The sequence below is a fragment of the Urocampus carinirostris genome, chromosome 15, assembly GCF_059441175.1.
Source record: "Urocampus carinirostris isolate Australia breed hairy pipefish chromosome 15, RoL_Ucar_1.0, whole genome shotgun sequence".
Classification (NCBI taxonomy): domain Eukaryota; kingdom Metazoa; phylum Chordata; class Actinopteri; order Syngnathiformes; family Syngnathidae; genus Urocampus; species Urocampus carinirostris.
Window position 1 is genome coordinate 36,837,654 of NC_142363.1, and position 14,423 is coordinate 36,852,076.

At 41.9% G+C, this 14,423-nt stretch overlaps 1 protein-coding gene across 1 annotated transcript; it reads right to left on the reverse strand.

Moving 5' to 3' along the window:
* vti1b (vesicle transport through interaction with t-SNAREs 1B) lies at window positions 1-13,736 on the reverse strand. The gene is made up of 6 exons (XM_088354342.1): window positions 13,495-13,736; window positions 13,352-13,410; window positions 8,454-8,633; window positions 4,609-4,782; window positions 2,136-2,197; window positions 1-239 (listed from the first exon to the last, which is right to left on the reverse strand). The coding sequence occupies exons 1-6, from the start codon at window positions 13,589-13,591 to the stop codon at window positions 146-148; spliced, it is 666 nt and encodes a 221-aa protein (XP_088210468.1). The 5' UTR covers window positions 13,592-13,736; the 3' UTR covers window positions 1-145.
* Between the last annotated feature and the right edge of the window lie 687 nt (window positions 13,737-14,423).

The window sequence follows — 14,423 nt, forward strand, 5'->3', positions numbered from 1 at the left end:
TATATACAGCGTTTTTATTTGGATTATTGCTAAATAAAGTACCTTCTTTCGTTTCTGCTCCGACACTTCCTGGAGCGGACGTCCAAAACCAGCGTGGCCATTTACCAGTCTTTCAATCTCCAAAGGGTTTTTTCCCCTTTATTTCTTATCGCCGGAAAAACTTGAGGTAAACGACGGCGCCCAAGATGGCCGCCTCCATGAGGATGATGACGGACAGCAGCAGTTTGTTGGTCATCAGCCTGATGGAGAATGGAGGAAGCTCAGCCATTTTTGGATAAGGAGCCGCAGATTTTATGAAAAATGCTCAGGGAAGAGAAATTCAACGTTTATGATGGTTGCTGTCCTGTCCATAAAACTCATTATATGGACCCATGCAGTCTTCACAAGGCTACCCTGGGCACTCGTCAGCACACCCATGGGAGGAGCCGGCACACAAGCTTGTGGAAAAACCGTGGGCCCAGAGAGACGGAAGCGAGATGATCGAGAGAGAAGGCTTAACTGAGTCTCAGGCGACACGAATTCGGCTAATTCGATGGAATTCACTTAGTTCAATTATTGAAGACATTAAATCTGCCCCGTGTGGAAATGCCGGTCTCTTGTTCCTTTTTTCATCAAGAAACGAGCACGCATTGTTAGGTGAATGTAAGTTGTGTTTGGTTAATGGAGTCATATAACTCATTCCAACAATTTGGTAAACGATACATTTTAATACACACAAGCAGTTGGCTGAAGATAATATGACTCGATAGCAACATTCATAAACCTTTCATTTACACGACCTAAAATTGAGAGTGTGCAGCAAACCAGAGTATCTTTGATGAGTGCCTCGGTCCAATCTTTCCGCTCTAACGCAGGGGTCTCAAACTCAATTGGGCCGCCAGAGCTCGGATCCATTTTAGGTTGGACCGAATGGGATTTTTCACAAAAACAGCGCTTAAAGGGACGGTGTTTTATAATTGTCCACGAGATGTCGCTGTCATGTGTGATGCAACCAAAAATGAGGCAATAGAAGACTACAAACTATGGAGACTGAAATTGAGCAAAAAGCAGCCATTTTATTCTCATTTTTACCCATTCACAAAGAAAGACAAGGAAGGGAACTTTTTTTTTTTTTCAAAAAAAAAAAAAAGAGGAATAAATCAGAATAAGAGATGAATAAAAAGAGGGCCAAAAGAAAAACAGGAATTAACAAAATAAGAGAAAGGAGAGCAAAAAAAAAATAGGAAAATGGAGAAAAAGAAAGAAAAAAGGTAAGACAGAAAATAAATTAAAGAGAAAAAAGACAAAAGGAATACAAAACTGCAATTTTCTCTTCATTTTTTTATTTTTCTCATTTTTACTTTTGCCCCCTGAGTTTTACTTTTTGTCTTATTGAATTTTTCCCTATTTTTCATCCATCCATCTATTATCTGCACTACTTATCCTCAGTAGGGTCCCGGGGGTGCCGGAGCCCATCCCAGCTATCTTCGGGCAGTGGGCAGGGGACACCCTGAACTGGTTGCCAGCCAGTCGCAGGGCACACAGGGACAGACAACTCACTCTTCATTCACACCTAGGGACAATCTGGACCGGCCATTTAACCTGACATGCATGTCTTTGGAATGTGGGAGGAAACCCATGCACGCACAGGGAGAACATGCAAACTCCACACAGGAAGGTTTCATCCCATGACCTCAAAACTGTGCCAGGGAAGTGCTAACCACTCATCCACCGTGCTGCCCTTTTCCTTTCTTTTTATTTCTCTTCTTTTTACTTTGAGTCTCTGTCTTTTGTCTTTTTGGGTGGCATGAAGGAATACAGTGACATCTAGTGGGCAAATAATAAACACTGTCCCTTTCACTTTCATGTTAAGGCAGGGGCCTCAAACTATCATCCTGGGGGCCTGCAATTGTCCCTGGAGCCCCGCATTCAGGGACAACTCTCTTGTTTCGCCTGGGGTCCTGTAAACCTTCCATTTTTAATCCCTGAAAAGTGTTTCTTTCGATTCCGGCACCCTAACCGGCAGCTACGACCGCATTCTTTTCCTCCGTCTTCTAACCGGCGCGAGTATTCTTTTGCCTTCGGCTCGAACTGTGACGTAGGCTATCCGAGGGTCTACGGTCCAGAAATATTTCCCGATCGGATTTCGGACTTACCGTCGAGACATGGATCGGAGGATTTTCCGTGAGCGACTGAGATTCTCCCCTGTGTTGACAAGCTACAAGACAAAAAAAGGAAGCAAAAATATGAGAAGACACCAAATGAATGCTCTTTGGATGATGCTATGGCAGAGAAGACTGATTTTAGCTCAAGGGCCACATGCTAGAAAAAAAATTCTCATAGGGGCCAGATAGGTAAACGATTGGCATAAAAAGTGGGTCTTAATTGGAGTGCTGGGGGTCTTTTTGGAGGCTCACACTTAAGTTTTGATTCAGTCTAGATCAGGGGTGTCAAACTCATTTTAAGTTGGGGGGGCCACACGATAGAACAACCATTCTGTCGGGGGCCGCACTAGTAAATTCAAGAGAAAGAAAAAGAGAGATAAAGAAATAAGAGAAAGAGGGAGGGAAAAGGCGAGCGGGACAAAGAAGAAAAAGAAAAAGTCGTGAAAGAGGGGAAGAAGAAAGGGAGAGGAAGAAAGAAATCCAAAGAGAAATAGAAAGACAGAGGGAAAGAAAAGAAAGCGCGAAGGGTAGGAAGAGAGAAAGAGAAAAGAGAGAAAAGGAAAAAAAGGAAGTTAGAGCAAAAGAGGTTAAAAGACACACAGAGAGAAAGAGCCAAAGCGCAACAAAGGAAGAGAAAAAGAGAGACACAGAGAGTGAAAGAGACAGAGTGGGAGAAAAGGGCTGGAAAAGAGAGGGAGAGAGATAAATAAAAGAGAGGAACCTGGCTTTGGCAACATCAAGTTGACATATTTTAACCTGCAGCTTGTTTTTCTCTTGCGCTTCTCTGAGTGTTGTCTCACGGGCCGGATTCAATCCCTGAGCGGGCCTGATCTGGCCCGCGGGCCGCCTGTTTGACACCCGTGACCTAGAACAATTTGCTCAGGTGAGCGGTAAGAATGGGTGGAGTAATTCACAGGCCGCGCGCACACTTCTCCTCGTCTGCATGGAAGCTCAATACGTCGGTGTCCTCAACTGCAATATTTGGTGACATTTACAAAAGAACTCTGCTTGCACCTTGTTTTGAAGGAAAAAAAAAAAAAAAAGTCAAAATGAGCCACAACACTCTGCGGGAGGGAGGCAAAAATGGAAGGTTTATAAGTTTGTTGATTTGGGACACAGGTTGTGGCATTATTATTCCAGAGATTGGATCAATTTGTCAAATATCACACAGTAGAATAATTCGCTTTTTTGGAGCGCTGGTTGAGCGGTTTTGTTGAATTTTGTCTCAAGGAAAACAAAACAATCCAAATATTTTTGCTTTTATGACTCTTTGACTCAAAAGGCAAACTGGACATGATATGTTTGACATTGTTCTGGTTTTACCGTAAATTCCAGACTATAAGCCGCTACTTTTTTCCCCAAACGTTCAACCCTGCGGCTTGTTCAGTGACAGCGGCGCTCGAGTACAAAAGGTAAGATTTAGACCGCTGGAATATATGCGCCGAGGAAGACTGCAACTTCTTGGCTTGCGCATACAGTGGAACCTCGGTTCTCGACCATAATCCGTTCCAGAACCCTGTTCGAAAACCGATTTGTTCGATCACCGAAATCATTTTTCCCATTAAAATAATGGAAATCGTTTTAATCCGTTCCCACACTCTGGATGTTTACCTTGAATATTTAACGTAAACTTAAAGCTAACCCGGGCTAATCGTAAGTCCGCGTTATCGTAATCTTCCGTACGAAAGATTACGCTAACATGAACGTGTAAAAATTTTAAAAAAGGGTTTAAAACACTTTGTACACTTATATTAAAAGCGAAAACAAAACGAAGCACGTTATAGTATTATTATCAAAGCTTTGAAAACTCTCTCGGTGTACCGTCACTCTTTGTAAATATGTGTAACCATGTATAATATGTATTTGCAACTGTATATTTTTGTAATGTATCTATTTGAGACACTTATTCTGATATGTTTTCCACGGGCGAATGAAAAAGAAGGGGCGGAACAAACGCGGGGTGACGGGAAGTGGGGTAAAGGTGAGGAACAGACAGACCTGTTTGTGAACGCGGCGGACAATAGTGGATATATTTTTTTCCAACCCTTACCTTTGGAAATATACACTCTTTTCCTTGGATTACTTTGATAGGGACCCGGACTCTGCAGGTCTGCATCAAACCTTAAGTAACGGGATCATTTTCCGTTCATTTTGCCGGCTGTGGTTTTTGGACTGTGTACTTTTATGAAGGACATTCGGTTTCAATCGCGGGACTTAAAGTCGGGTTTGGGTTAATTTTGTGTTTGTGTTTTGTGTTACATTTTTTAATGTGGGCACATGCGGATTATATACAAGTGGGGCTTGTGTAAGTACAAAATCGTTTTTTCTCTTAAAATGTGGTGGGTGCGGCTTATAATCAGGTGCGCTCTATAGTCCGGAATTTACGGTAGTTTCTTTGCCTCTTTCTCCCGCAGTGAATAAGTTGAAGACGGAGAAGGATTTTTTCCCGTGTTTCGTGACTGACCTTGTCCCTGGCCCGGTCCAGCTGCTCGCGTTGTCCGCCCAATTCTTGGATGACGTCGGCGCCGATGTGCTCGGTCTCGGCGGCGAGCCGTTGGCTGCGCTCGATACTTTGGCTGGCGTTCTGCAGCGAGGCGTTGCCCTGCAGCAGCAAGGCCCGCTGCGACTGCACTTGGGTCTGCACAGGTCACATATTCGGCGTCAGGGATCGACCGAGACGGGTTTTTCAGGGCCGATGAACCGTTAGATAAGGTCGAGAACCGATATTTATTTGCTGGAAAAGCTTGAAAAATTGGCCTAAGACATTTTTAATCGTGAAAAGAATATACGTTATAAAATGAAAAGAGCTCTCCTAAATATTTTACAGTGAATAAATGACAATTTCAACACAATTAAAATGACTCATCTTTAACTTAAACCAAAAACTAACATTGCAGGAAATACAATTCGGCTAAGCAGCAACTTTTTACAGTGACTCGATTCGAATTTCAACACAATTGGCTTAAACAAAAACATCAGTGGAGGAAATAAAATGATATTACAGTACATAAAATCTGAAATAGATCCCCGATTGTTTTTACGATATATAAATAAAAATGTTAATAAAACCAACATGACTTAACTTAAACAAAAAGTCCAAAAAGCAAAGGAAATTTCAAAGCTTGCTGATTGAAAAGTGCGCTCTGTTTTAGGGCCAGATTGACAAACTCATGTAATGGTAAGAGCTAATCGTTCGGCCTTCCAGTTTAGGGTGCTTTTTACGATATCGCTCAATCACAAACACACACACTTGATTGACCAAATCATGTTATCTTATCTCATTAGCTGCACTGCTTATCCTCAGTAGGGTCGCAGTGGTGCTTGAGCCCATCCCAGCAATCATCGGGCAGTGGGCAGGGGACACCCTGAACTGGTTGCCGGCCAATCGCAGGGCACACGGGGACAGACAACTCACTCGCTCATTCACACCTAGGGACAATTTGGACCGGCCAATCCACCTGAAATGCATGTCTTCGGAGGAAACCGGAGTGCCCGGAGGAAACCCACGCAAGCACGGGGAGAACATACAAACTCCGCACAGGAAGTCCGCTAGCTGGATTTGAACCCACACAGGAGGTTCCCAAGACGTTGGAACTGTGCCGCAGACGCGCTAACCACTGCGCCGCCGAGCTGCCCCAAATCAAGTTATGATAAGAACTAATCTATCAGTTTCCACCCGAACGTGCCTCTCTAAAACAAGTTGACAACACTTTTGATCGCTTTTCTATCACGGACGCATGTCGGGACAAGATATTTCCATATTTCTGCTCTAATTTGACTCGCTTTATTGGCTCAGCCCCAGCTCGCCGATCCATTCAGAAGGCGCAGGGTGCGTAAGGAGCAACTGAGCGTGAGTCTCGGCTGCATCGAATGGATGAAAATGCCGATACCGATATCTGTCAGGTTCCTGAAATATCGGTGCTGATAAACAGCCCGTGAGATCATCGGTAGATCTCTACTTTGCATATACAGTACCTCATCATTTAGTACACACAGCGGTACCTGGTTTTACAATCGATCCATCTTACGAATGTTTTCCAGAGTTGACGTCCGACTAAAATCTTCCTCGTTATCCGCTCAGTTTTCCGGTATCCCAAGTCAGTGACTAAAATTTCGCGCACTCGTATCAGCTAGCTGAGATTCTTGAAACCCCCCTGCCTTCAACATTATTTTGATGTTATTGTTTTTGTTCTGTTTTTATTTTACCGTAAATTCCGGACTATAAGCCGCTACTTTTTCCCCAAACTTTCAACCCTGCGGCCTATTCAGTGATGCGGCCAATTGATGTCATTTTTCTAACGGCCGCCAGCGGCGCTCCAGTACAAAAGGTAAGATTTAGACCGCTGGAATATATGTGCCGAGGAAGACTGCAACTTCTTAGCTTGTGCACAAATCAAATTAGCGTAGACATATCCTCATCATGAAAATTGCAAAAAGAAAGGCACATGACGCAACTTTCAAGCTAAACGCAATCGAGCAGTCCGATAAAGAAGGAAACAGAACTACTGCACGTAAACTTTACTTTGCGAGCGTGTTGCTAACGTGTTTTTGAATAAGGGAGCGTAGGGACGTCTATATGACAAAGTTTCTTTCCCATACTGAAGGAAGACGGCTTTGATGACATTAGATATAAGGAGGAAGATGAGGACGATTTACCGTGGTTTCTACATGTACGGTATTATTTTTTTTAACAGACCCGTTTACTGTGTCGCGAGCGTGTTGGTAGTAGCGTTTTGCTACCCTTCACAGGCACGGTTTGGGATGAAAGTTATAATATTATTATTAAAGCTTTGAAAACTCTCTCGGTGTACCGTCTTTCTTTGTAAATATGTGTAACCATGTATAATATGCATTTGCAACTGTATATTTTTGTAATGTATTTATTTTAGAAACTTATTGTGATATGTTTTGCACGAGCAAATGAGAAAGAAGGGGCAGGGCAAACGCGGGCTGATGGGAAGTGGAGTAAAGGCGAGACGTGTTTGCGGACGCGGCGGACAATAGTGGATATATATTTTTCCCACCCTTACCTTTGGAAATATAAACTTTTTTCCTTGGATTACTTTCAATGGGCACCTGGACTCTGCAGGTCTGCATCAAACCTTAAGTACCGGTATCATTTTCCGTTCATTTTGCCGGCTGTGATTTTTGGACTGTGTCGGGTACGGGTTCATTTTATGTTTGTGTTGCATTTTCTCAATGTGGGCGCATGCGGCTAATATACAGGTGCGGCTTGTATATGTACAAAATCGGTTTTCCTCTTAAAATGTGGTGGGTGCGGCTTATAATCAGGTGCGCTCTATAGGCGGGAATTTACGGTAATATTCGAATAAAGTTTTCATTCATTCATTCATTCTTCTAGCTTTCTCTATTGCTCATTTAAAATTTGTGAGAAAATTTGTTTAACGATCATGTTAATGAGCTATGTCAACAAAATACTAGTTGAGCAGCAAACGAGAGATGCCGCTCCTCCTGAAGTCATTTCTTTACAGTTGTCCTGAAGTTGAAAACGAACACCATAAGATCTTTTTGTGAGTAAAACAGCGTGCCCGACATGCGCCGATATCCAGGGTTGGGTAGGGTTACTTTAATTTGATTACTTTCAATGACTTTTGGATTACTGTACTCCAATACCAAATATGCTGATAAAAGACAAAAGAAACTAAATATGAATAAAATAACTCAATTCTGTGCAGGCTTGGGAGTAACGGAACACATGGGACAGCAAAAATGATGTTGGCAAGCTGATTTTCATTTTCTTTCTGTCGCATTTGATGTTCGTTTTGCCGGAGATTAAAGAGATCAAAGCCAGGAGAGAAAGCTTACCACGTGTTGTGAGTCATCATTTTATTCATATTTACTTTCTCATCTCATCTCATTAGCCGTACCGCTTATCCTCATTAGGGTCGCGGGGGGGGGCTGGAGCCCATCCCAGCCATCTCTGGGCAGTGGGCAGGGGACACCCTGAACTGGTTGCCGGCCAATCGCAGGGCACACAGGGACAGACAACTCATTCGCTCATTCACACCTAGGGACAATTTGGACCGGCCAATTCACCTGAAATGCATGTTTTTGGAACGTGGGAGGAAACCGGAGTGCCAAACCCACGCAAGCACGGGGAGAACATACAAACTCCGCACAGGAAGTCTGGAGCTGGATTTGAACTTCTTTTGTCTTTTATTAGCGTACTTGGTATTGGAGTCATCCAAAAGTCATTGAAAGTAATCAAGTTAAAGTAACCCTACCCAACCCTGCTGATATCCCATAGAGACAAAGGACTTTGCGCGCCCACATTTCCCGCAAACTCACACTTTGCCGGTTTTGCTCCGAGTAGAGGGCGCCGTGACTCCCGTCGGCCGATGGCGCGGCGGCACTTTTGGCGTCACGCTGCAGCTTTTCGAGATCTCGCCGGTAAAGACGAAGTGTGGTCCTCATGGCGTTGCGGTAGGAGGGCGGAGCCTGGCCCAGTTCCGCCTCCATGCCTTGCAGCTGAGGGGAAACCGGGACACGGCGCGTCATTCATTTTGCATGCAAGAGGATAGCGTCGGGACAGGAAAATATATTTCTTGGCTGTTATGAAACAGACAAGCTGTGACGCATCCATTTTTTGACAATTTGATAAAACAATTGGGTGCATAAAGTCTTTCTTTCAAGCGGAACTGAATTCATAGATTCGACTGATCTTTATTGCCATGGATTACAACATAGTGTGATTCACCCAAAGAGCCATAACAGCAAAAAAATTGGATTTTTTTTTTTCTTTCTAAAGAGCCCCATACCATACTTTTTAAGACTAAATCCCAAAACCCTCTCCAGACAAAAACGACACAATTTATTTCTACGTGACGTTACCCGATTTGATCAAATGGATGAAATAATACTGCAGGAGCCCGTGTCCCATATCAAAAATATACCGCCTTAAAATAGTCTCCCTCCAAGTTACTTAAGATCATCTAAGCTCATTTTGACCTTCGTTTTGTTCAGAAAAAATGGTTTCAGAACAAGTTGCGAGCAGAGTTCTCCAGCAAAAATGTCACCAAAAACTGCAAGCGAAATTGTACGCACGTATTTAACACTTTGTTTTGTGGGTTTTTATCATAAAGTGAACATACAATGTTTCATGAGCTTCCATAGAAAGGATTCTCTAGCGAGGTACAGCCAAAATGGGGTCTGTTGGTGTGACACCTTGACTGTAAACTCTAGGTAAAACTGTACTCTTTATATACTGGACCGAACAAATACTATTATCGGCCTTGCTCTGGCTATGCACGCACCTAACTTTACAAAATGTGATCTTTAGGAGGACATTTGCTCAACAAGCATTACACGTCCAAGTCATACTTATGAGAGTGCCATTTATGCCCGTGAGCCATAGGTTCCAGACCCCTGGTGTAGATTGTTTACAAGGAATAGACGGACCCCCCTCGCTACTTCGTGCTTCAGTTACGGCCGGTTCACTCCTTAGCAAATTTAGAGGTTGAATTGGTTTTGTCTTTATTGTCATTGATATTGTATCGTGTATTGTGTTCTGACAGCCAGTGGTTCTGGTCCCCGTTAACCGTAAAACCCAGGGACATTTGCATATAGACTACTGTACTTTCCAGATTATAAGCTGCACGTTCACACGTTGAAACATAAGATATTTACAAAGTGTTGCATAGACATTCCAGGTCTCGCCGCTTGTTTGTCTCCTGGGACCAGACTGAGTAGTTGGACTAGGAGGTGGCCCTCTTGAAGGATTTTATGCATTTGACTATAAATGATTTTATACGATTGAATACAAGTTACATTTATTGAGTGCAATGAAGATTTTCACCGAGTAGGCTTAAGTTCAATGAGCAGTGAAAGTTCAGGGCACCCTGGTCTGCTAGGAAATATTGTTTACAGGAATGGCAGGAACTGACGTGAGGCTGATAAGATAATCAGCGCATCCAGACGCAGAGGGGCCCTGATGACGGAGGACGGCAGGCATCGTTTTGATAAACGCTCTGTCATCATCATGGCGCTCTTCTCCGAGACGGTGGAGCCCAGGGGGCTTCATTGGCGCACCTATGGGAGGAGCCGGCACACCATCTTGCGGAGAGGCATGGGCCGAGAGGAGAAAGCCTGGAAGGCTTCAGAAAAGGCTTCCCAGAGACTCCAGCGACACTAATTCGACCATTTAGGATGGGGTACACTTACCGTATTTTCCGCACTATAAGGCGCACACAAAATCTGATTTTTTTTTTTTAAAAAGCTGACGTTTTTTTGCGTGTTGACTGAATGGAGGAAAAGTAAAATGTTATGCCTTGCTGTTGTTCAAAGATGTGTCACAAAAATGCTTTACCTGAGAGAAAATAATAAAACGGCTGTTTATTCATTTTGGGAGTGAATGGAGTTGTGGAAAGCTTGTTTGTTATCTATTCATAAAGTTTGACTGACCTGACTGTTTTGTTGACATTCCCTTTAGCGCGGCACCATCTAACGGTTGCATAACGTAACTACATCCTTTACTGTAGCCAAGTCAAGTTAAGTCACATTTATTTATGACGCCCTTAATCACAAAAATGTCTCGAAGGACTGCACAAGATTACAATTACAAAATTGCACAATGACCTGATCTTAAACCAGCATGCATTTATAGCGCCTTATAATGCGGTGCGCCTTATGTATGAAAAAAGTTTAAAAATATATCATTCATTAAAAGGTGCGCCTTACAGTGCGGAAAATACGGTACTTAAATTACTAATAAAATGAAATCTGCCCCCGTGTGAAAATGTCAGCTATTCTTGTTCATCTTCTCCATCAAGAAACGAGCGCGCATTGTAGGGTGAATGTAAGTTGTGTTTGGTTAATGGAGTCTGATAACTCATTCGAACAATTTGGTAAACGATACATTTGAATATTTCATACCCAACACTCAGAAAAGGCATCAAAAAATGGTTCTCCCCCTGTCTTTTAAGAACTTGGTGTTTATTTTCCCAAACAAAACGTAACTCTTATGGGATTTTCCAGACAAAGTTAGGGACTGGAGTCTTGCTCGACACCGCCTGTCTCTTTGTTAACTTTTCTGCCCGAGGGTTGTTTCAAATATGCCACACCTTTGCATAATCCACAGGATGGAAATTGTGTGGCAAAAGTTGCTGTTTATGATCCTAATCATAATGACATAAAGTGTGGGAATAGTTTTATTCATATTTGATTTTTTCTTATATATGCACGATGTTGCTGCTTACGTCATTTCTTGTTTTTTGGATGTGTTTGCTAACAATATTACCAATAATAGTCTTTTCGGACATGTTTGTCCTGGAGTATATGACCCCATGAAATTTGGCTGAGCGAGGCTGGAAAATGCCTTTAGGATATTTTGGGGATGATGACAAAGTTCTCAAATTCTATACCACAGGTGTCAAACGGGAGGCCCGCAGGCCAAATCAGGCCCGCTGAGGGATTGAATCCGGCCCGCGAGAGAACACTCAGAGAAGCGCAAGAGAAAAACAAGCTGCAGGTTGAAATAGGTCCACTTGATGTTGCCAAAGGCAGGTGCCTCCAACAAAGACACTGTACTTGTATTTCTTTCTCTCTCTCTCTCTCTTTCCAATCCCTTTTCTCCTACTTTGTCTCTTTCACTCTCTGTGTCCCTCTGTTTCTCTTCCTTTGTCTCTCTCTCTCTCTGTCTTTTAACCTCTTTTGCTCTAACTTCCTTTTTTCCTCTTCTCTCTTTTCTCTTTCTGTCTTCATACCCTTCGCGATTTCTTTTCTCTCCTTCTGTCTTTCTATTTCTCTTTGGAGTTCTTTCTTCCTCTCCCTTTCTTTTCCCCCTCTCTCACGACTTTTTATCTTTTGTTTCTCACGCTCTTTTCCTCTCTCTCTTTCTCTTTCTTTGTCCTGCCCTCTCCTTTTCCCTTTTCGTTTTGGGAATCCAGTCATCAAGGCGCTCGTGGATGAGATTGTGAAGCCAAAAGGGGCTTCCTTTGCACGCCCATGGGAGGAGCCGGCACACCATCTTGCGGAGAGATGTGGGCCAATAAGAAAAAGCTAAAGGACTTCAGAAGACAGACGCCAATGTCACTTCGGCCGTCTTCGATGGAGTACACTTAGTTCTTCTGTTAGGGAAAATAAATCCGCCCGCGTGTGAAAATGTCGTCTTTCCTGTTCATTTTTCTCTCAAGAAACGAACGCGCATGATTGTTGGGTGAATATAGGTTGTGTTTGGTTAATGGAGTCAGATAACCAATTTGAACAATTTGGTAAACTGTCAAATTTGGTGATTAATTCCCAACAACGCCTATTATTTTAATGACAAAAAAGGAAAAAGCCAAAATCCAAAATCCGTCCAGTACACTGCTTATACTTTGATGAATGTAGACAAAAATATGACCAAATTCAAAATGAATTTGTAAGGGGTCCTCACGACTTAGAACTACCCATTTGATAAAAACTGGAGAAACAGAAGTGAAAGACTTCCAAGTTGCGTCCAAAAGATTCAAGACATTGAAAAACGGCTAAAAACGGAGCGCGGTAGACAACGCCAAGATCATCACGATAACACTGTATGTAAAATCCCACATGCCGACATTTCTTGTGTAAATACCATGTCAATTATAACTATAGCCTTATCCCCCTTGTTTTATAACCTTATCTTCTCTGTTCCTTTATCTTCATGGCTCATACCTCACTGTGAATGTGTGAAACTGGAGTGTCATGCCCAATTTCGTTGTCACAATATGTTAACCCATTTTGTTACAATGACAATAAAGGTATATTCTATGCTATTCCATTCTAAAAAAAAAAACACAACAATGAGTATATTTAGACTCAAATTTGGTGGCAGTTAAGAGCTCGTTGGCATTAGTTTGTATCCCCCGCTTTACGTCAATTTCACTTTATGAAATGAAATGAAATGATCTGCATTTATACAGCGCTTTTCAAGTCAAAGACTTCCCAAAGCGCTTTACATTGTGCTTCACATTTCCCAATAGCGGCTGTGATCTGTGCAGCCATGTAAAGCGCTAACCTGCTTATTGGGGGTAATTAGGGGTTCAATGTCTTACCCAAGGACACTTCGACATGTAACACGGACAAGCCGGGATTCGAACTGGGATCCCTTAATCCTAAAACGATCGCTCTACCTCCTGAGCTACTGCCGCCCCCCCGCCTTAAAACGGATTCCTATCGTATGTCGGGGTCTACTGTACAAATACCCCAAAGTGGCGAGTTTGGCTCACAATTTCCTCGGCTTCTCCTTTCCTCTCCTCGAAGGCCCTCAAATAGCTCTTTTTCTCCTCTGTATGAACAAAAAAAAAGGGAAAATATATATTTTTATAAAAATTTCAGCTGAAAAACCTCGAAAATGAATTTGTTTTCTTACCTCCATTGCTCCTCGACAGCCTCGCCGGTATTAGCTTTAGCTCTTCGTATAGGGACGTAAATATTTCATGCAACTTCTCAAATTCTTCCGAAGACATCTTTTTCCCTTCCGACTGAAATGGAGCCTCTTTTAAGGTTTAATTTGAGATTAGAAAGATGAAAATGAGAAAATTGTGTCAAACTGGGGGCAAGCGAAATGATTTCCGCATGACGGTCCTCGTGATGAGGCGGCCAGAAAAATCCCATCCGAAAAATTATAATAATAATTAAAAAGGGTTTTAGAATGTACATTATTATTTGATGCATGGTTTTATCTTTTAATTTTGTTTGGAAAAAAATCTTTTGGATTTATCTTTTTCGATGTAGTGTCTAAATTGGTAAAATAAAAATTGTATTCAGGCGCTTTTGCAACACCTATGACTAGTGCCTTCTGGATAATGTAGTTACAATGGCTAAAGCGACCGTGCTTAATTCCTATTTTTTTTTAAATCTTATTATTCGTATAATCATAATTTACCAGGAATTACGTTAAAATGAAATAAATAAATACTGTATTGAACAGGGAACTACTTATCTGTTAATTTTTATGGAATTGAAAAATTTCTACTGAAATATAATAGCGATCTGATGTACTATTTTCAGGTCAATTAAATGTAGCTTGATTTTTTTCTAAATATTTTTTGTCAGTTACTCTTTGATTTGTCTTTTTCTGAGATTTATTTCGTAATCCAAAGTGTAATCATATGAATAATATCAAAAGTGTATACAAGATATTTTCAACTTTATACATTTTCATTACACAAAATTTTCCTTGACATTTCCATTGTGTGAGTCAACATGTCTTTATTATTGTTCCTGTTTTAAAATTAGTTTTCTTTTTCTTTTTCTTTTTTAAATAATTTTGAATTCTGGAACTTTTAAATGCACATT